This window comes from Salvelinus sp. IW2-2015, linkage group LG3 (genome assembly GCF_002910315.2).
Source record: "Salvelinus sp. IW2-2015 linkage group LG3, ASM291031v2, whole genome shotgun sequence".
Taxonomy (NCBI): domain Eukaryota; kingdom Metazoa; phylum Chordata; class Actinopteri; order Salmoniformes; family Salmonidae; genus Salvelinus; species Salvelinus sp. IW2-2015.
In genome coordinates this window covers 22,362,844-22,386,181 of record NC_036840.1, presented here as the reverse complement: position 1 = coordinate 22,386,181, position 23,338 = coordinate 22,362,844, and the positions used below count along the sequence as shown (strand labels likewise).

The following is a 23,338-nucleotide window of genomic DNA, read 5'->3' as shown; positions in this document are numbered from 1 at the left end:
ATTTTTCTAAACGAATCCAATCTGTTAGTAGTTGGACTTATTTCACACATTACTGATATGTTTGTTCCAGTTTATATAATTTAGGTAGTCTCAATAATCAATCTTCTCTACCCCAACAGTCATTCTGAATGCAGGTTGCATGTGACTGAAATGTTAAATAGTTGGATATCCTAACTTTGGCTGGATTCCAATAGAAATGACACATCCCTTTGCAAGCCGGCATAATTTGACTAAACCAGGAGTTTTAGACCAGTGTGTTAGGGTGTAACTAGGCCCTCAGGAGCTTTATGATATATGTAATGTGTTGTCATAATGAGTTTAATTTTAAAGATAACATATCCACTTAGACATTCACTTGGTGAAAGCTACAGTACTGAAAACCATTCAATACAACAATCATGCCTCTGTCGCTAACAAATACAGTCGTGAGTGGAAATTACAATTCACTCAAGGTATGCAAATAAAGTAGAATTATTTGTTTTTCTCTGAACAGCATATTTTTTTTAATTAACTGAATTCCATCTGATTATTGGGACAGACATGAATGCCATTTTGGACATCAGACAAATCAAATAAGACCATCTACAATCAACACGCAACCAAGGCTCTAAAGCATATACTCTCTGATTACAACCTCATTGATGCCTGGCGAGCACATAATCCTAACGCAAAAGAGTACACAGGCATTAATCAACCTCACTAATCAATGTCTTACTAGTATCTAAAACAATTTTCTTTAATCTAGAAAATAGAAATTCGACATATGAGCTTGTCTGATCACCACGCCTTCTACTGCCTATTACACATTTCCGAATCTTCTAATTGTATCTAGGCCCTCAAACAAAGGTATAAGGCCTTATGATATACCGTATATATGAGAATCATCAAAGGGAGAAGGAAATAAAGCAAATAGTGTAGGTTGTGATGAAATTAAACAGGAACATTAGGCCTAACTACAGAATATACACATGTAAGATGCAGAGGGTTCTAAATCTATGGTAGGCCCAGCCTATGACCACATCCTGTTCATCTCACAGTACTTCCTGGTAGGGAGAGGAGGGGTCCTTCTGGAAGTCCAAATGTAATCTTGTCATACAGAGCCTACAGCTACATGTGACAGATAATCAAGAAGAAACTGTTTCAGCTACATGTGACAGATAATCAAGAAGAAACTGTTTCAGCATCAAGAAAGGTATAGACTATTCTCAAAGTAGACTACATAGTCTTCCATTCAATCACAGACATTTTACCATTATGACCATTTATATCTTACCTTGTTCAATCTTGGGATAACCAGATCATTGACAGTTTCATAGATGGATATTGGGTTTACCTGACTGTTTAATCTTGTCTGGAATCAAAATACAGCCCATTACAATACAGTACATACAGCTTCACACACTCAGATACATAATAACGTCAATGCATACTTACATCTTTAATTATTGTGTTGTCCATAATATCAGCATATATTGCGTTATCAGTTTGATCTGCTGTGTTTTATAAGAACAAAATNTCAGTTTGATCTGCTGTGTTTTATAAGAACAAAATATCAACGAATCAGATACATTTATTACAGGATATCAACAAACATACCCAGGAATTAATGAGCGGTCTCACTCTTTTTCTAATTTCTAGCAAATCCCCCCCAAAAATCATACCAGCTAAAGAATACATCTAGAACCAACAGAAATGTCAATTTAAATATAGTGGAGGCCCCTAAGCTGTACATACCTGTGTTACTTCGGCCCCTGCAGTAGCACACTGCCACAGCTRCAGTGAGGATCAGCACCACAGCACCTCCCATTGTTACTCCGATGTAGATGGTATACCACGGCAGTCCTGTCACATATTCTACAACACACACGATTAGACTATACAATATGATAAAGACTAAATAGCTCTATATCATATACATCCAATGTAATCACATGCATTGCATATTCTACTTGACAACATAAGCTTATAAGCACAGTAAAAAGTGTATGGAAGGGATTATTATGTTATCTAGGTACCTGGGGTGGTTGTGTCATTACTACACTTTACTGTCTCAGAGGCAGTTTTCCAACTGACCAGGTTGGAGGCGTTGCACTTTACACTGATGTTTCTCTCTGCTGGTGAGAGAGAGAAGTAAATCTGCTGGGCGTCCCCGTAGATCTCATTGTCTCTCTCCCAGGTGTAGGTAAGGTTGGGGTAGCAGGACACGTTGCACACCAGCCGTACCGTACAGGAGTGGTTGGCCAATAGCTTGACGTCTGTCTGGATCGCCACCTTGGATATAGGCTCTGACCAACCAGGAGAGAGATTGAGACCACCAGGAGAAAGACTTGAAAATGTTATGGATATTTAACAAAGCATGGTGAGTAAGGTCAGTATAAAAGCACAAAATCTATGTTGTAGTTTAAAGATCATCAGCCATGGTTATGGATATAAATAAGAATGATTTCAAAATAGGATGCGAAAAGATGAAAACAGCCTACCGTGGACCTTCAGAGTGATGGTCTTACTGTCAATCTGACCTTTGTCCCCTTCGCCTGTAAGTAGAAAATCCCCTGAGTCTTGCAGTGTCAGTTCTCTGACTGTTAAACTGAAGTTTTCGGTGTTCATCTTTAGTCTCCCCTCAAACTGGGATCCAGGTGAATATACAACTTCTGAGTTGAATTCTGCAATATCCTTTCCCATATACTTCCACACCAAGGATTTGAAATGTCCATTCTCTAAGCCTGCCAGCAGCTCCACGGAGTCCCCCACTCTCTTGTTAATGATCAGAGGAACACCCACAACTGAAACACACAAATACACACGTTATTCTGACATCAATCAATGGTTGGACACTATGTTACAATGATATTATTACTGTGTAATTATTCATGTAGTACAATGTAGCAAGTGTTGTAAGTACTTATTGTTACACTGTAATACTTGTTACAGTGTGCCTAAATTAATAATTACACAATAATACACTGCAATGCAGAGTCTTACCTATTCAATAATGTATTTGGTTTTATATAGCACATTTCCAGGTTTCATTTATGCTGTACGTGGCACTTTACATATTTTCACATTATATCTTTACATATCTGAGTGTTTGGGTCCTTCTTGACTTCATTGAAGTCCACTCCTCACCCACACTGGCTCTGGTGTGATGCTATGAGAGTCTGTAATGAAATTCAAATAACCAGACAGGTAACTGGGGGAAAGGACATGTATCACTTTAAAAACCATCAACAGTTTAATCTGCACCACCACCAGATCAACTGGAAACTGGCACTTTAGTTTGTTTTGGGCCGTTGGAAGTTTGTCCTTCAGATGTTTTGTCATGCCTCTGAACCATGAGATACAATCATAGTTCATGGTTCAGTAGCATAACAAAAAACATGACAAAAAATCTGACGAACAAACTTCAAACGGCCCAAAACAAACTAATGAGAATTATACTCAAGCTCAGCCATAGGGACACACGTTGGTCCTGATCATTTCAGGGAACTGAACTGGCTTCCAGTTGATCTGGTGGTGGTGCAGATTAAACTGTTGATGGTTTTTAAAGTGATACATGACCTTTCCCCCAGTTACCTGTCTGGTTATTTTAATTTCATTAGAGACTCTCATAGCATCACACCAGAGCCAGTGTTGCCAATATGAGACCGCTGCTCTATAGGAGCATGGCTGGAAAAAGCTCTTTCCTTAACACTGGTGCAGAGGAATGGAATGGTGTACCAAACCATATAACATCTGTCAATACACTAGGGAGTTCTAAGATAAAACTTAAGAAATGGTTTATGTGCAAAATGCTTTAAAACTGTGCAAGTATAATTGTTTCAATGAACGTTACTTGGTAATCTATTTTATTCCTTTTACGTTCCTCTCTGATCATTGAGATTATTTGAGATGTTTTGTTTTCATGTTATCTTGTTACACTATATTTTGTTTTATTGTATATTCAAGAGACCACATGGTGATACTTTTAAAACTTGTTTGTGTCATCCGTTGATGTTCTACTGTGTTAAAATGTGAAATAAATAAGAATAGTACAACATTATCCATAGTGAGTGGAGACGTAGGAAAGTAGTATTCCCTGTTGAGAAGCAGAGATGGACCACCCAAGACATCTCTTTAAGCGTTGGCTTTTCCTCTCTGTATTCCTGTCTTCACTGCTCACTGTAGCTATGCAGTTGACTACCAAAACACACAAGAAAGATAGATTAGAGTGAAAACGATACGAGACTGCTTTTGAGGGCTGCTTTCTATTTAATTATTACTGTGTGTTTTAGTTGAAAAGGAAGTCACATTCTATATTGCCTCTCTGAAAATACCCTCCACTTCAGCTTGGCAGCGTTAGACATGAAGTGGGTGTCGTTTCCGTCGGTTGCGTTTGGAGCCTGTGTTTTCTAGCTGCTGCTGCCCTTGAAGGCCATGGTTTCACAGATACCGGTAGCTTTCTACTTTAGAGCAGACCACTCAATCTTTCAGAGAAATAGGAGATAGAGGGCTCGGATTAAAGAGAGAAAGACAGAGACGATATAGAACAGAGACAGCGAGATAGAAAGACAAAGAGGGGGGAGAGACAAAATGTCACAAGTGTCTGTGCAGTTTCATCTTGGCTTCATATGCCTGCAGAATGATTGCATGACTTATTTCACACTTCTCATAGTCAGTGTGCTGAGGAACATGAAACACTTTTTGAGAGGAAGTACCATACTAACAAGCTCCTCAAACTCCAGCAGAGTATATCACATCATTAAACTAGAAGAACTTTTCTTTCAGCACACTTTTCCCCTAAAGTCGTTCTGAACATCTCAATGGGTCTTCAGCTGATGGGGTTCGCTTTTCAACTTTGCTCATGGGGCATTTTTGTTATATTCTTCAAGATTCAAGGGGACATATGATTTAGTCCAAAAAATATATTAGCAATAGCAGAATGTCCCTTTTAAATCACACATTGCTGGAGCATTAACATCATACTAGACTTAAAGGAGGTTTGACCAAATTAGGTTGTATGGGAAAAGTTGATGACAATATCCATTTACTGTAAGAAAGTACTCATGCTATCTGGTGGGTAAAAGACAGTTATTAATTAAGAAAGTACAATGCTAATATTGTAAAAGTACAGCCATTAGAAGAAAACATGAATAATACTTACAATATTTTGGAAATTCATATACATATGTTATTCTATCAGAGTACGACCCTGCCTCACACAGGAAGCGGTGCAGGTCCTTATACTAGCACTTGTCATCTCCCGTCTGGATACGCAACTCGCTGTTGGCTGGGCTCCCTGCCTGTGCCATTAAACCCTACAACTCATCCAGAACGCCGCAGCCCGTCTGGTGTTCAACCTTCCCAAGTTCTCTCACGTCACCCCGCCTCCTCCGCTCTCTCCACTGGCTTCCAGTTGAAGCTCGCATCCGCTACAAGACCATGGTGCTTGCCTACGGAGCTGTGAGGGAACGGCACCTCCATACCTTCAGGCTCTGATCAGGCCCTACACCCAAACAAGGGCACTGCGTTCATCCACCTCTGCTGCCTGCTCGCCTCCCTACCTCTGAGGAAGTACAGTTCCCGCTCAGCCCAGTCAAAACTGTTCGCTGCTCTGGCACCCCAATGGGGAACAAACTCCCTCACGACGCCAGGTCAGCGGAGTCAATCACCACCTTCCGGAGACACCTGAAACCCACCTCTTAAGGAATACCTAGGATAGGATAAAGTAATCCTTCTAACCCCCCCCCCCCTTAAAGAGTTAGATGGTACTATTGTAAAGTGGTTGTTCCACTGGATATCATAAGGTGAATGCACCAATTTGTAAGTCGCTCTGGATAAGAGCGTCTGCTAAATGACTTAAATGTAAATGTAAATGTAAATCTGAACGACAGACATAACAAATCAAATATAATACATTTTAATACATTAAAACAAAACAATATAATTCAATACACAACAAGTAGACATTTTCTGTAGCTGCAGATAAGATCCATCATTATTACACCATATAATTAAACAAAGCTGTTACAGTAATACACTATTAAACCTTAAATAAATATATTTGTTGGTAAGTAAATCAATAAAAAAAATCCTTAATGTACAAGATTTTATTGAGTTTTAGTGTGTATGCATGGCTGGGTGTGTGTTTGCGTGTCACGCCCTGACCATAGTTTGCTTTGTATGTTTCTATGTTTTGTTTGGTCAGGGTGTGATGTGAGAGGCAATCTATGTTGAATGTCTAGTTTGTCTATTTCTATGTGTTTGGCCTGATATGGTTCTCAATCAGAGGCAGGTGTCAGTCGTTGTCTCTGATTGGGAGCCATATTTAGGTAGCCTGTTTTGTCATTGTGGGTTGTGGGTGATTGTTCCTGTTTTCCTGTGTCTTTGTGTATGTCACCAGACAGGACTGTTTCGTCTTCATTCGTTTGTCGGTTTATTGTTTTTGTTCGTTGTTTAAGTATTCTAATAAAAATGGATACTTACCACGCTGCATCTTGGTCCTCCTCGCTTTCTCCTAACGATGGACGTTACATTGCGTGCATTGAACATGTATAATCCATGTTAAAGGATTCCATCTGCTCCTCCTTTGATGGTGTCCCTGCCTCCCTCCATCCCTCCCTACCTCCCTCCCTACCTCCCTCCCTACCTCCCTCCCTCCCTCCCTCAAGGACATGCAACATGTCACCACACAAAGTTGTTTAGGACATGCAGTCAAACAAACTCTTAAGAATCAAACAAAGAGACATATTTTAAATAGATACATTATACTTTCATATCAGAGCATTAGTTCCATATTAGTATCATATTAAGTATCAATAGCATATGGCTATTAGTCTTACCCAGGGCTATTCCAGGCTTCAATTGAGAATAGACTGAATCTGTCTCAGGTAGGGTTGCAGTTTCTTTAAGGGGTGAGGATAACACAGTAATATAACAGTTATATACAGAATAATATACAGATAGTCAATATGGGGTCAAAGAGGTGTGAGGTTATGATAGGGGGAATATGGGGGGATGGATGTCCAGCCTTGCCTTTCTTATTCTTGACTTTGGCCTTCTGTTTGAGGTCAAATCAACAGGCCCAGTTGCTATTTTTTGGTTGTTTAAATTTCCAGCCAACAACTTAAGGAATTAGTTCATTGCATATTATGCTTCTTCATCAAAACTCGAAATTCACAAATGTAGATTTGACTGCCAACCTGTCTTACCTGTGGCATTCCCTGTCTTGACCTCAGAGTAGACTGGATTTTCTTTTGGATCAGCTGTTGTTTTTTAAGGGAGGTCGGGCAACTCCAATGTAAGTTGCCGGAGAGGAAGGAAAACACTCAGGGATTTCACCATGAGGCCAATGGTGACTTTATTAAAACAGTTTTATGGCTGTGATAGGAGACAACTGAGGATGGATCAACATTGTAGTTACCCCACAACAATAACCTAAATTACAGAGTGAAAAGGAAACCCGTACAGAGTAAAAATATAAAAAATACGCACATTGTTTGCAATAAGGCACTAAAGTAAAACTACAAAAAAAATATGGCTTTATGTACTGATACTAAGCTTTATGTTTGGGGCAAATCCAACTCAACACATCACTGAGTAACACTCTTTATATTTATTTTCAAGCATGGTGGTGGCTGCATCATTTTTATGGGTATGCTTGTCATCGGCAAGGACAAGGGAGTTTTAGATTAAAAAGAAACGAAATAGAGCGAAGCACAGGCAAAATCCTAGAGGAAAACCTGGTTCAGTCTGCTTTCCAACAGACACTGGGAGACAAATTCACCTTTCAGCAGAACAATAACCTAAAACACAAGGCCAAATATACATTGGAGTTGCTTACCAAGACAAAATTGAATGTTCCTGAGTGGCCTAGTTAGTTTTTACAGAAATCAGCTTGGAAATCTATAGTAAGACTTAAAAATGGCTGTCTAGAAATATTCAACCAACAACTTGACAGAGCTTGAAGAATTTAAAATAAAATGTACAAATATTGTACAGTCCTGGTGTGCAAAGCCCTTGGAGACTTTCCTAGAAAGACTCACAGCTGTAATCACTTGTCACAAGCATAGAGAGGAGTAGGCAGGAGGCAGTTGCAGGTTTAGATCTAGTGAATTTATTAAAGCACTATATAAACACAAGACAAAACCCAAAGTGCAAAAATAATAAAGTACTCAGGGAAAATGCAGGCGAGATTCCTCTCAGGAAAAAAAAGCAGCATTTACAATGACATATTTATATATTTCATTTTCAATAGATTTACAAACAGTTCTAAAAACATGTTTTCACTTTGTCATTATGGGGTATTGTGTGTAGATTGGTGAGAAAACAAATACATTTAATCAACTTTGAATTCAGACTGTAACACAACAAAATGTGGAATAAGTCAAATGGGTATGAATACATTCTGAAGGCACTGTAACTACCGACTCTCTAAAATGTCAGGTAAGCAATACTTTCCTGTGGATATTTTGTCTCAAATTTAGAGTGGCTGAAGGACAAACCGCACAATCACCCGGTAGAGTAAGTTCAAATGTCATTTTATTCAACATTCTGGCTTGTAAGGAACATTTACACCATTTTGCACTCCAATGTTTCAGGCTGTATATACCAATGAAATTGTGTATTACAGTCTAATTAATCAGACTAAGGTAACCTCTGCTCCTCCTCTCCTATCCTCCAAACTCCCCGCAGCTCTCTTTCCCTGTTTCTGAAGAAGAGGTTCCCCCTGAGCAGCAGCACTGTGAGCAAGAGTGGAGCACCTGTCTGGGGCAGGAGGACCCAAAGCCCACACAGATTAAACAGGAACATGAGGAACTCAGGACCAGTTAGGGGGAAGAGCATCTTCAAGTGCTCTTCGATTTCTATTATTCCTGTGTGAAAAGTGAACGTGATCAGGAGGACCTACTTTTGTCCTTGACGCTTCCCCAAACCCAGATTGTGGAGAACAGAGAGACTAAACCAGTGGATCTCACACCTTTTGTCACTGTGACTCATGCCACTCCCTGTGACCCTCCAGACAACGATAATAATGTTTCCAACCACAACTTCGCCGTAAGCAGCGACCCAGTAGGACTTGACAGCAGCCCACCATTGGATCTCAACCCACCATTGGGGGAACAATCTTCTAAACCCAACACCACATCTAGAAAAACTCACGACTGCCGTGAATGTGGTGAAATATTTGCTCAGAAAGCTGACCTCCAGAGGCATGTGATTCTCCCCAAAGAAGAGACCCAGTGAATGCCACTTCTGCAAAAGACGCTACAACTCCACCTGTAAACTGAAGGCCCATGTTCGACTCTGTCATGGTGGGGAATCCTGTGCCTGCCTCTTTTGTGACAAGACCTTCGAACAAAAAGGACATCTATCCAGGAACATGAGGTTTCACACAGGAGAGAACGTAATTAGCTGTGGTGACTGTGGGAAAAGCCTCAGTCAGAAGGGGACCCTAACCATGCATAAACTGAGTCACACAGGATAGAGTCCTTTTAGCTGTGGTGACTGGGGGAAAAGCCTCAGTCAGAAGGGGACCCTAACCATGCATAAACTGAGTCACACAGGAGAGAGTCCTTTTAGCTGTGGTGACTGGGGGAAAAGCTTCGGTCAGAAGGGGACGCTAACCAAACATATACTTTGGCTAGTCTTCAGGGAAAACCTACTCAAGCATGTAAAAAATATCCACAAAAAAAACCAAAATGGATAAGAAAGATGGGTGAAAAAAGGCAGGATGTGGACAGCACTCTTAGGGCGCTTTCACATACTGTATATTTTGTATTATCCGAGTCCATTTCACAACCTCATCCACGTTATATGTGAAATGTCCATAGGCGAGCAAAGCAACTGGAATAGATGTGTGATGGATTTACCTTTGTAAAACGTTCTTTGTAAACAAAGTATGATTTGTATGATGACGTAACGATCAAACAGTACAGAGTATTGTTGGAAGCTCACAGGCCAGCTGTTCAAAGTATGTACATTTCTTCAGGTAAGTAGAACAATTATTTTCTGATTATTTGATTTGAAATGTCTCTCAGGGTGATAAGAGAATGCTCAGACTGGTGTTATTGATGCATTAAAAACGTATCATTTTCAGAAAAGATCTCCATCCCATTTGGCCAATAGTAATAGTTAGTTAAGTTATCGTTTCCATTTACTTCTGGTCTGTAGGCTGCCTTGTAAAGTAATAAACCCCCATCAAGCTGGCGGCGCTGTTGTATGTTTCTGCGTTTCCCACCCACCAGAACCAAGGAGTAAAAAGAAAAGAAAAAAAAGACTACAACACGGAAGTAGGATTGTAGACGACTTTATTTTCCATTGCTTATGTGGAGAAAATAAGACCCACTGGCTGAACAGGACAGGCTGCACAACTATAATTCTACAAAAAATGTCTAAACTACAGTTGTTGCATGTGTTTTTAAATGAGCGTTTAACGGCGGCTGTTGTGGAGATTGTCGGGGCAGTTGAGAAAACGGTAGCGGAGTACCAGGAGGAGAATGATCGGCTACGGAGAATGCTGCGGATCACACAGGAGATAAAACTATGTAAAATAGGTTCGTATGTAGATACACTGATAGATAGCTATAGTTCTACTCAATTAATCAACTGTTTAACATAACAGTAATCACAATTTCATAGTTTGTTTAACCCATAAAGCTACCAACATAGTTTGATCCCAGGAAAAAATTATTGGAAAAATCAATCATAGCAAAAACATCTAATTATGTCTTATCAAAACATAACTAGACATGTGATTAATGTTATCTGACAGCAAACTTGACTAAAACACTTATTTGATCAAAATTACAGTTAATTTGCATATTCTGTAAAACGGAAATATATTTCCTTTGCGCAGCTTTTTTCCAAAGTGCAATCCACATTATTTCTAATAGTATCATTTCGTTTTCAGAACGTTTGAATACACATTTGGTCATGTTTGTGGTGAAAACCACTGCAGTAGAGACCCCCCCCCCCAAAAAAAAAAAATATATATATATATGGCTTAATTTTATTTATGTACCTACCTCACAGCCAGCATTAACATTGCTGTAAGTGAAACAATGGGAGTGGTATCAAAACATGACAAAATCCTCTGTCACTTCAAACCAAATGGTATAGCACCCACAATATCATATCAAGATGCACATATAGGATATTATAGAAATTGTATAAAAGAAATCGGAGAATACACACCAATGCAGCACGTGTACATTCAGAGGGTAGCTGGATTCTGTAATTTCAGTTCTACAAAGTATTTATTCACTTTCATGAGTTGTTTTGACCGCAACCTAGCATATATCTAAGGTAGTTTTGTACACGGTTATACCTAGTTATAACCAGTTATATCCATAGGTGAGTACATAAGGTGCTCCATCTATGCAGGCGATCTGTCTCTATCAGGTCAAGATCACTGATACAGGTCCCCCTTCACCCTCTGACGATATTATGTGTAACTTAATTATGTCGCCAGAAAAACCTGGATTCAAATAAATATTTTTTTTTAGATTCGCCCAAGAATAACTAGCCTGGTGGTAGAGGGGCATTTTTCAAAACGAACTTGTCGACGATTGGATCACCGTCAACCAATCAGAGGACGGCCTAGTTCAAAGCACTGTTCGATTAAGTTGGCCTAGGTTGCACCGGGCTATGGGAAAGGGGGATACCTAGTCAGTTGTACAACTGAATGCCTTCAACTGAAATGTGTCTTTTGCATTTAACCCAACCGCTCTGAATCAGAGAGGTGCAGAGCCTTAATCAACATCCACGTCTTCGGCGCCCGGCGAAGCCGGTGAGGGAGGGGAACCCTACTCAAATCCAACAGTAATTGCGCCTCTCAGTCATATTGTCAACAATGTGGCATGATGCATCGTCCAGAAACAAACATCTCTTTTTTTCCATAAAATATGTTTTTGAGTTTTCTAACTAGTTTTCATGTGGAAGGCAGATAAAGCGTTTTTTTGATCAAAGGCAATAACGTTTACATGTGAACACACTGAATCCTACTCATTACTCCATGTGTTTAACCTACTTCACTTTTGTTTTGAGCCTACTTCGCCTTCGGCCACAGCAGGGAGGCAGCCCAGTTCCAAAACGAATGCAATCACTTTTCACCCGGTGCAAAGTCCGTCCACCCGGGCCATATTAATTGAATCCCCTCAGTGTTTGGCGAAGTGGTGGGATTTTGTCCTAAACCCACCCATTATTTCTCAGAGGATGCTGATTGGACCTGTCATTTTGTAACATATTCCAAACGCCTAGTCTGATGAATCAGGCTGTAATACACAATTAATTGGTATATACCACCTGAAACTAATGACTGGCAAATCATGTAAATATTCCTCATGCCTCGATCAGACCGACAACGTGATTGCGTTTTGGTACACCAGAAGTACATTCATTTCCAACGGAACGCTGTGTTTGCATTGCAGAAGCAGGTGCAGGTGCAGTGCATTCTTTATTCTGTATCGACACTGCATGCGTAGATTTGACAGATCGTAGCGCAAGGTGAATGCTTAACTTTTTGTTGCACACATATCCACAAAAATATTTGGATTACATCATGAAAAGAGTTTGACTGCAGAATTTATTACGCAGCGTTGATGCAATGAGGCTGTCGGCCTGATCAAGGCATTACAATTACAATTGTATTAGTCATATGAGCCGAATACAGTGAAATGCTCACTTACGAGCCCCTAACCAACAATGCAGTTAAAAAAAAAACAATTATAATACGAATAAGAAATAAAAGTATCAAGAAATTAAAGAGCAGCAGTGAAATAACAATCGCGAGACTATATACAGGGGGGTACCGGTACAGAGTCAATGTGCAGGGGCACCGGTTAGTCGAGGTAATTGAGGTAATATGTACATGTAGGTAGAGTTATTAAAGTGACTGCATAGATGATAACAACAGAGAGTAGCAGCGGTATAAAATAGGGGGGGGAGTCAATGCAAATAGCCTGGGTAGCCATTTGATTAGATGTTCAGCAGTCTTATGGCTTGGGGGTAGAAGCTGTTTAGAAGCCTCTTGGACTTAGAGTTGGCGCTTCGGTACCGCTTGCCGTGCGGTAGCAGAGAGAACAGTCTATGACTGGGGTGGCTGGAGTCTTTGACAATTTTTAGGGCCTTCCTCTGACACCGCCTGGTATAGAGGGCCTGGATGACAGGAAGCTTGGCCCCAGAATGTTTAATACAATTATATTTTAATTTACTCTACCGGTTGTCCGTAGTGTTGGTCCTTAAGATGGTCAAAAATGTTGACAACATTTCCACAAGAAAGTATTGTTTACCCGACTGTTTATAGTGTCGATACTGACGTTGGCATTTCTATCAAACATGCACAAAACCATGTGAACACCTGCTGACTTCAGTTAGTATGCATGCATTGCGTGCATGTACTTCCATCTTGTGCACGTGTCTTCGGTCATGAGCAAACACATGTGCGTGCGATGCATGCATACTAACTGAAGTCAGCAGGTATTCACATGGTTTTGAGCATGTGCCAGGTGATAGAAATGTCAACTTTAGTACCGGCACTCTAAAAAGTCAGGTAAACAATACTCTCCTGTGGATATTGTATCTTACATTTTAAGCGGCCGAAGGACAACCACACAGACCACCAGTAGAGTAAGTTTATTCAACATTCTGGCTTGTAAGGAACGTTTACAAGATTTTGCATTCATTCGTTTCAGCCTGAATATACCAATTGATTTTGTGTTACAGCCTGATAAATCAGACTACCAAATGCCCATCGATTGGAGAAAGGTTGTTGAATAAACCACTTTGGGCTTTGAGCAAAAATAAGAGCTCAATTGAGGGTTTAAAAACAGTTATCTACTGTAACTTTGACCGTGCATGATTAAAAAAAGTTGTCTTTGTCCGGAAAAGCTGATTGAAATGGGATATAGGCAGGGGTACAACTTAGTCCCGCTTCTAGATCGTCATTGTATGTTGATTGTATTTCGGTCTAGCCGTATAAAACTAGGCCACCATGTGACTTATTTACCGACCTATGTCTGTACCTGTTTGGCAATGCTTTTCCCACGTTGGAGGCAGAGTGGGAAACTAACTTTTTGGTCCACCAGCTACTGTGTCAGGTAGATGAAAAATCTACCCACCACTCCGATTCTTACCAGCCCACAGTATTTTCAGACATTAATTACACAGCAAATCACGCCACAAAAACAACGGATGAGCATGCTTTGTAATGTTTCTTAAACAAGAAATGTATTACTAGTATAGTGCATTCGGAAGTATTCAAACCCCTTCATTTTTTCACAAGTAATGTTACAGTCTAAAATGGATTAAATCGTTTTTCCCCCTCATCAAATCTACACACAATACCCATAATGACAAAGGCAAAAACAGGTTTTAGAAATGTTTGCTCCTTCATAATAAAAAAAGCATATACTCGAGTATGTTGCATACTATAGCCTCTCAAACTCAACTCTGGACCTCGAGGCCAGGTCCACTGCATTTTTCCATTGTTTCCCTCTAATCAGGGACTGATTTAGACCTGGGACACCAGGTGTGTGCAATTAATTATTAGGTTGAACAAATTGTGATTTACTTCAATGCTCTTAATGGTGTCACCATCGAAATCACTCCTCCATTTCCTGGTTGCTAAAATTTGAATAGTTCACCTAATTTCCGTTCATGTGACAAAACAAGCAAGTATAGTGTGAGAATCATTGTGCCATCTAACCGCTGTGAAATATTATTTCCATAATCAAAAATATAGTATTTTCAGCTGTTTGAAGCTGTGTACAAAACCGAAAGTAAAAGATGCAAAATGAACTTAAGAACGGGAAGCATAAAAATAGCCACATAGAACAGATCTTACTTTAGATTGAGATCTTTTTAGGCCTGCTTTCAATGAGAATGACATGCTATAACTCACATCTCTATGGAATTTGGCTCAGGTGCGCCCAAAAAGTTACATATTGCCGCTTTAAAATAATTCATAATATAGTCTAATATTCATTATCTCTCTTAATCATGATATACTGGCTGGCTGGCTTCTGTGCGCTAGTAGCTTGTTGTGGATATTTTTGTAAATAGCTTTATAGACTTAGCTGCAATGAACCAACCAGCCAGGCCCGATGCATGCTGTGACACACCGCCCCAGACCATGACGATAAATTGAATCCGAACATCAATTCACTGGTGAGACAAAACCGCGACTCGTCAGAAAGCACTTTTTGCCAGTCCTGTTCTGGTCCAGCGACGGTGGGTTTGTGCCCATAAGCGACGTTGTTGCCGGTGATGTTCTGAGTGAGACCTGCCTTTACAACAGGCCTACAAGCCCTCCGTCCAGCTCTCTCCAGCCTATTGCGGACAGTCTGAGCACTGATGGAGATTGTGCGGTTTCCTGGTGTGTAAACTCGGCAGTTGTTGTTGCCATCCATGTATCTGTCCCACAGGGTGTGAGTGCGGATGTACCGATCTGTGCAGGGTCGGTGTTACACGTGGTCTGCCACTGCGAGGACAATCAGCTGTCCGTCCTGTCTCCCTGTAGCGCTGTCTTAGTCATCTCACAGTACGGACATTGTAATTTATTGCCCTGGCCACATCTGCAGTCCTCATGCCTCCTTGCAGCATGCCTAAAGCACATTCACGCAGATGAGCAGGGACCCTGGACATCTTTCTTTTGGTGTTTTTCAGAGTCTGCATGTTCATTAATTGTTTATGGTTCATTGAACAATCATAGGAAACAGTGTTTAAACCCTTTACAAAGAAAATCTGTGGAGTTATTTGGATTTTTACGAATTGTCTTTGAAAGACAGGGTCCTGAAAAAGGGATGTTTATTTTTTTGCTGAGTTTATATTATACTGTATATTCACATATCCAGAGAGCAACCTCTGTTCGGTGAAGTCCACAAAGCATATTGCATGTAACAAACAGTTAGATGACCTACAACATTGTCAAACAAGTTGATGTTTACTACATTTTCAGACTACTAAACTATTGATTCAGAACCACGGAGAGTTACCGCAAGTCGCAAAGAAAAAAGGAGCTGCCTCCACTATTCCAGCACCATTTCAACTTCAACATTTTAATATCATCAAATCACCTAATTCTTAGTCTAATACTGTGTGTGTGTTTGTGCGTGTGTGAGCTTGTGTTTAAGTAGAAAAAACATGTTGACTCACCCTGCTTGTAGAGAAACGCCAATGCCATCCTCCTCTCTCATGTTGACGAAACGGTCTATGACTGTCATACAGTACACTCTTTTAGTTCTTGTTGTCCTAGGCTACCTGGCTAAAATGTTTGCTCGCTAGCCTAACTTCCTTTCATGGGCAATGATGAGCCAGCTAGTTAACATTAGACTACTACATCTAACTACATGTTGAACTTCCATCCTCTCAGGCCAGGGGCACAAAGTATGAATTTATGGTTGGATCAATCGCTGTTATAATCATTGTCCAGTACTAAAAATGTATTATAACCACAAGTCCAAATCCCTATCTCCATCCATGGCTCATTTAGGAATAGGGCAATTTTAGCTAGTTAGCCACAGGAGGACAACAACACAACATTTCAAGTTTTCTGTCAATTAAGTTCTTCTCTCGATGTGATGTGATTGGTGTGAAGCCAATCCACTTTTTTTTGGTGCACCAGGACCATTCACAGTTGCGCTCACTCGGTTTAGCTCAACGCTGATTCGCTATTATTTAATACTTTTTTTATCAAGGGAAGCCAAATGCTCGCTGGCTTGCCTTGCATTCAATGCTACGGGCGGCGACGATGTCATACTCTTTTTGACCAGACAGCATCAGATAGATGAGACAGAGACAGAGGGGTGCTGTTTCCCTCACACGGATGCTTTCTCCGGTGAGTTACGTTCATCCTCTTGCGAATTCAAGGAAAATGATGAAACACAGAGATGAAATACATTTTTTGTTAGTAATTCTTTTGGGGAAGACTGGCATCCCTTGGCATCTATGAATACACGCCACTGCCAGGTTCACCGACTCACCCAATGATGCGCAGCTCACTCACCAGCGATGGCCGATAGGCTTTTGGCTTGAGTACATCTCTCTCTTGTTTTGCATTGTAGCCTACAGACAGATTAGTCTTCTATTTTCAGCAGGAGCCATTTGCTTTCCAACCTGTGTTTTCCTGCCATTGTTTTTTAAATATTGTGAAAGACCTGTTTTGGCTGCATGCTGTTCACTGACATACCACGCGTTCCCAACTGTAGTGTATGCTAATATGATAATAGTGTAATAGCTTACAGTTTTCTTGAAATCTGTTTAATTATTGTGATAAGGCTCATGTTTTATGGGTACGGCGTACCCCCACTATTTATTTTGAAAGTACTCCGTACCGGACCGTTCCAGCTTACTTTCACCCCTGGGAATTACTTTAGCTTCCTTGCATGCCAGTGGACACACACTCATTTAGGCTTTGGTTAAAGATATAGCAAATAGGCGTGGCAATACAGTCTGCTACCATTCTCAATAGTTTCCCATCAAGGTTGCCTGTACCTGGTGGCCTATCATTATTGATGATAACAATTGTTTTTCCACCTTTCCCACACTAACTTGACCAAATTCAAAACAGCAATCCTTGTCTTTCATTATTAGATATTTTATACAAAAATATGACGGTTTCCTGTTCATTGTTGTCATTTCACTTCTGGTAGCTAAACTATGTAGCTAAGCTTGGTACACACACTCGACCGGTGACCGTATTTCAAGCCATGTATGTTTGGGTACCGGACGCACGCAATCACCGTACAGAGCAGACTGGGGGGAAAAAGGCACAACCCAGCTTCATACAGGGCAGACCAACAGACTGGGTAGGGGTGGCGAACTTGACGTCACAATGACTTGGGGGCAGTGGGATCAGAACAACAACGACAAAAACTGTACCAAAAAAATATATTTTATACCACCACCCAAAAAGGCTCTTGGCGAGTAGGAGGGAAAAGGGGCAGGTGCTCGGGCAGAGGTAGACCCCCATCTGTGCACGTACCTAGATGCTATACCACCCCACCTCCAAAATCAAAACCAAACATGGATTCCATGTTGTTTTTCCTTTGTGAGCACACCTGTCTGTTTCACACCTAAATGCCCTAGCTAATCAGCCTGGCAATACGGGCACCATGCTTCTGCAGACAGGATGTAGAACGAAGCGTGTTTTCACATCCTGCGCAAACATTGACATCCATGTTTGGTTTTGAATTGGAGGTGGGATGTTCACGTCTAATAATTGGATTTAATTATTTTCTGGGCACCACTCTGTGATGCAAAGGGAAGGGATCACTGCCGCTACCTCACTTTCCAACCAAAGTGCATGAATTAAGTAGGAAACGTAGTTAGAGAGGATATTCGGCAACACTTGAAGGACAATGGAATTACATTTGAAAAAGCGTCTTTATTGCTAAAAGTAGAACCAACGCGTTTTGGCTTTTGGCCTTTTTCGAGGTTTGACAGAAGTAAAACAGAATGAGGCTTTTATACATTAGGCTTTTATACATATGTGAATAAAAGCCATGATGTGATTGATAAATCAGTTGTAGAATGACCAACAAATAGACTGAGATTACATGTTGCGCTGACCAATGGAATATGTCAACACCAAAATAACAATACGATAGGTCTAGTTGTGGCCGCAACCGGACTAGATTGTGAACAGCTCTTGGCGGAATGCATTGCTTGACTGCTGCGAGGGTAATAAGCACAATATCTTTTGTGGACTGCAGCACCCCAGACTATTCACTCTCGCGTCCAAGTTGGTTGAGGAAAGGCTGTGTATGTTCTGGTTCAACAAAGCTGTGTCCATCATAACATTCAATGATCAATTAATTGCATTAATTATTGCACCATGCGAACAATTATCAGTTCTAAACATGTCTTTTTTATTCTCTATGCTGCCTGCAGCACGATCTATTTTGCCAGCGCGCGTATATTCCATACGGTTGTTGTTGTAAGCACGTCACTAGAGGAGCGCGTATTAATCCTGCTGTAGAGTCCATTGCCCAGCAGGTCAAACGAACGACTAAAATGAACGAGTTACTCAGAAAAACGAATCATGACTCTCGAGTGGGTAAAAAGAGTCGTTCAGAAATAAGGAATCGTTTGCGAACTGCACTTCACTACTTTGAACGGGGCACCTGGCTCTGGAGGCAGCCCGGTTCCAAAACGAATGCAACTTTTCACCCACTCCTCCCATCGGTGTAACCTGGGCCAGATAATCGAATCCCCTCATAGGTAAAACAGACAATATTTCAACCTGACAATGTAAATAGACACTCATGATAAATATATTTTTTTAAAGTAATTTACTAAAGGAAATCCTTTATAATCAATTCCTTATTCATACCACTCGGCGACGCAAACGACGCATTCCTTATCAGAACCGTTCGCTGACAATGGAAGTACCGTTTGAGCGTCGTCAAACATGCACAGATACAGGTCGGTAAATAAGTTGCATGCTGGGCTAGTGTTATACTGCTAGACTAAGATGCAATCTTGGTCTAGAAGCTGGCCCTAGCTATCTGCCCTCAGGCACATCTAATGGCTGTATAGATCATAGAGATCTATAATTCACCTGTATGATTCAAGTGTTCTATTTCATTCTGCTCTTACTCTCCTTCCCTCCAGGCTCCCTGCCTCTCTCTCTTGCTGTCTCTGAAGAGAAGGATCCCCCTGAGCAGCAGCACTGTGAGCTGGAGTGGGATCCCAGTCTGGGGCAGGAGGACCCAAAGCCCACACAGATTATAGAGGAAGAGCAGATTCAAGGGCTGGAGCCTGATATCATAGAGTTCAAATTCACTCCTTCCTGTGTGAAAAGGGAATGTGATCAGGAGGACCCACTTTGGTCCTTGACTCTTCCTAAAACCCAGATTGTGGAGCACGTAGATATTGACTCTAAACGAGTGGATCCTGAACCTTTTGCCACTGTGACCCACCTAAAGGGTTTCGAAATTTCCTGTGACCCTCCAGATAATCAAAACAATGCCTCCATCCACAGCTCAGCCATAAGCAGCAACCCAGTAGGACTTGACAGCAGCCCACCATTGGATCCCAGCCCACCATTGGCTCCGACCCCACCAATGGGGAAACCCTGCAACTTCCCCTTTTATGGCAAGACATTCAAACAAAAAGGAAATCTGTCCATGCACATGAGTATTCACACAGGAGACATGCCATTTACCTGTGGTGACTGTGGGAAGTGCTTTATTCAGAAGGGGGACCTAAGAAGACATATACTGACTCACACAGGAGAGAAGCCATTTAGCTGTAATTTTTGCAGTAAAAGCTTCAATCAGAAGGGGGACCTAAGGAGGCATATACTGACTCACACAGGAGAGAAACCGTTTAGCTGTGGTGACTGTGGGAAAAGCTTCAGTCAGAAGGGGGACCTAAGGAGGCATATACTGACTCACACAGGAGAGAAACCATTTAGCTGTGGTGACTGTGGGAAAAGCTTCCGTCTCAAGGGGAACCTAACCACTCATACACTCACTCACAAAGGAGTGAAACAACATGGCTGTGCAGTCTGTGGTTTAAGATTCACTCATAAGGCTTATCTGCTGAAGCATGTGCACAAAGTCCACAAAGAAAGAAAACAGGATGAAAACTGAAAGGGAAGATAATTAGGACAAAGACGTCTGTCAGAAGATGGGAATAGAAACAAAACAGGATGTGTATAACACTCCTAGGAAAGCAAAGCAACTCTGGATCATTCATGTTCTGCGTTACAGATAAATAGATGTGTGATTCATTTACTTTTGTAAAGCCTGTGTAAATAAAATTTGATATGATTTGAACGATGCGGTAATGATCAAACAGTAATACACTATATAATGGGAATCTTGCAGATCTGAGGGGTATACTAATCAAATCAAATATATGTATAAAGCTGTTTTTTCAGCAGATGTCAAAGTGCTGTACAGAAACCCAGCCTAAAACCCCAAACAGCAAGCAATGCAGATGTAGAAGCACGGTGGCTAGTATACCCCTTTGCAGTACAAACAACAACAAAGTGGACACCCCGCCACTTTTTCGGTAAACAGCTGAGGGAGAAAGAAATGTAAAAACACTCAAATTCAGACAGATCTATGGATGGAAGGACTGGCCACTCATGAGATCAGAATGATATTTTTAACCATCTTTTGAGGCTATATAGTGTTTGTTTGCAATTACATTGTTTACAAACAATGGAGTCATGCGTTTTTGAACACCTGAGTACAGTAGTCCGGTCTCAAGATCACATATGTTTCTGTGTCAGATACGAGACAGTGGAGTAAAACAACTCAGAATTATCAGCTAACATTCAGTCAGCGCATAAAACTAATTAATCAGGCCAAATATATACACTCCTTTCTTGAAATGTTAATACAGTATCTTAACATCCTTATTATCTATTATAGACATGTTTGCGCAGTGGCGAACCTATAGGCCTTCAGTGTGTGACATGTTCGCGATTATGAAAGGACAGCAACCTAGCGCACTCATGTAGGAGAGTGCACTTTTTATAAAACACAAAGGGCCAGTGGTGTAGTGGAGGGTAAACGCAGGAATAAGCCGTAGACCCACTTTTTTCAGTGGGCATTGCGTATAGATATACTTACTTCTTAATCCCTACTGATGCGTATTAAAGTTGTGGAGTGGAAGTATACGATTTATCATGAATGTAGTACAATAAAGAAATCATGCACAAAGTAGCCTAAACAATCGCAAAGCAAGTGAAATATATTCACATGCGTGCTGCACACAGCGGAATATCATCTGCAGGCAGCAAGAGTGTTCAGCTCTCAACTGGTTTTGGCATTGAGCAGCTCACAGAAGAATGATGTTAGCTGGTAGGGTAGGAAATATGTTTCAATTTATGGTATCTACCAGTAAATGCTAACTAAGGTAACAATTGGTATGCAAACCAGGTATTGATAAAGTTTAGTCCGAAGTGTTGATTAGTAGGGTATTTGTGATGAGTTGTTTGCATCAGGAGCATAGACATTGATGGGCCTGGGTGGACAGAGGCCTACCCACTGGGGAGCCAGGCCCTGACAGGCCCACCCTATCAGATTGATGTGGTTTAAGCATTGTTGTGGACTTAGACCACATTTTTGTATTTTTTTCTATAATAAAAAAATGGGTGATTTTGAGAGTGAGAATCTGAAAAATATTTTGGAAAACATAGGATTTTCCCCACTGGGTGACTTTCCTTAGCTGGGCGGGCCATTTGGAAACTTTTTTGCAAAATGTACACTGCTCATAAAAATAAAGGGAACACTTAAACAACACAATGTAACTCCAAGTCAATCACACTTCTGTGAAATCAAACTACTCTTAGGAAGCAACACTGATTGACAATAAATTTCACATGCTGTTGTGCAAATGGAATAGACAAAAGGTGGAAATTATAGGCAATTAGCAAGACACCCCCCTCAAATAAAGGAGTGTTCTGCAGGTGGTGACCACAGACCACTTCTCAGTTCCTATGCTTCCTGGCTGATGTTTTGGTCACTTTTGAATGCTGGCGGTGCTTTCACTCTAGTGGTAGATCAAGACGGAGTCTACAACCCACACAAGTGGCTCAGGTAGTGCAGCTCATCCAGGATGGCACATCAATGCGAGCTGTGGCAAGAAGGTTTGCTGTGTCTGTCAGCGTAGTGTCCAGAGCATGGAGGCGCTACCAGGAGCAGGCCAGTACATCAGGAGATGTGGAGGAGGCCGTAGGAGGGGAACACACCAGCAGCAGGACCGCTACCTCCGCCTTTGTGCAAGGAGTAGCACTGCCAGAGCCCTGCAAAATGACCTCCAGCAGGCCACAAATTCCAAAGATTCCATCTTCACTCCTCCCTTTGTGAAAAGTGAATGTGATCAGGAAGACCCACTTTGGTCTTGACTCTTTCCCAAACACAGACTGTGGAAAACAGAGAGTGACTAAGCTAGTGGTTTTCCAACCTTTTGGCACTGTGACCCACCTAAAGAGTCTCTATAATCCCTGTGACATTCCAGATAATCAAAACAATGTGTTTACGGATTTGGAGTTCTACCTGGTAGGTTCATTGATAATTGAGTGAGATTGAGGGCATCAAGCTTAGATTGTAGGATGGCCGGGTGTTAAGCATGTCCCCATTTAGGTCACCTAGTAGCACGAGCTCAGAGATAGATGGGGGGAATCAATTCACATATGGCATCGAGGGCACAGCTGGGGGCAGAGGGAGGTCTATAGCAAGCGGCAACAGTGAGAGACTTGTTTCTGGAAAGGTGATTTTTAGAAGTAGAAGCTCCAATCGTTTGGGTACAGACTTGGATAGTAATACAGAACTCTGCAGGCTATCTTTGCAGTAGATTGCAACACCGCCCCCTTTGGCAGTTCTATCTTGGCGGAAAATGTTAAAGT

At 41.2% G+C, this 23,338-nt stretch overlaps 2 protein-coding genes across 2 annotated transcripts in view; one reads left to right on the top strand and one right to left on the bottom strand.

The window, feature by feature from the left end:
• LOC111956357 (SLAM family member 8-like) overlaps positions 1 to 6,472 on the bottom strand; it is an 83,088-nt gene extending 76,616 nt beyond the window's left edge. Inside the window, exons 1-6 of the mRNA XM_070449556.1 lie at positions 6,463 to 6,472; positions 2,481 to 2,783; positions 2,016 to 2,285; positions 1,735 to 1,854; positions 1,435 to 1,493; positions 1,274 to 1,351 (exon numbers count right to left, since the gene is read on the bottom strand). Of these exons, the coding sequence (XP_070305657.1) occupies positions 1,274 to 1,351; positions 1,435 to 1,493; positions 1,735 to 1,854; positions 2,016 to 2,285; positions 2,481 to 2,783; positions 6,463 to 6,472 (840 nt within the window). The remainder of the gene's footprint in view (positions 1 to 1,273; positions 1,352 to 1,434; positions 1,494 to 1,734; positions 1,855 to 2,015; positions 2,286 to 2,480; positions 2,784 to 6,462) is intronic.
• A 3,780-nt stretch (positions 6,473 to 10,252) lies between these two features.
• On the top strand, positions 10,253 to 22,094 carry LOC111952635 (uncharacterized). Its single transcript, XM_023971523.2, has 2 exons — positions 10,253 to 10,529; positions 19,588 to 22,094. The coding sequence occupies exons 1-2, from the start codon at positions 10,364 to 10,366 to the stop codon at positions 20,568 to 20,570; spliced, it is 1,149 nt and encodes a 382-aa protein (XP_023827291.1). The 5' UTR covers positions 10,253 to 10,363; the 3' UTR covers positions 20,571 to 22,094.
• Positions 22,095 to 23,338: the final 1,244 nt, after the last annotated feature.

Excerpts from the sequence above, each read along its gene's own strand:
- LOC111952635 (XM_023971523.2), top strand. The coding sequence starts at position 10,364 with ATGTCTAAACTACAGTTGTTGCATGTGTTTTTAAATGAGCGTTTAACG. Across the intron at positions 10,530-19,587 it reads GATAAAACTATGTAAAATAG|GCTCCCTGCCTCTCTCTCTT; the intron begins GTTCGTATGTAG and ends CCTTCCCTCCAG.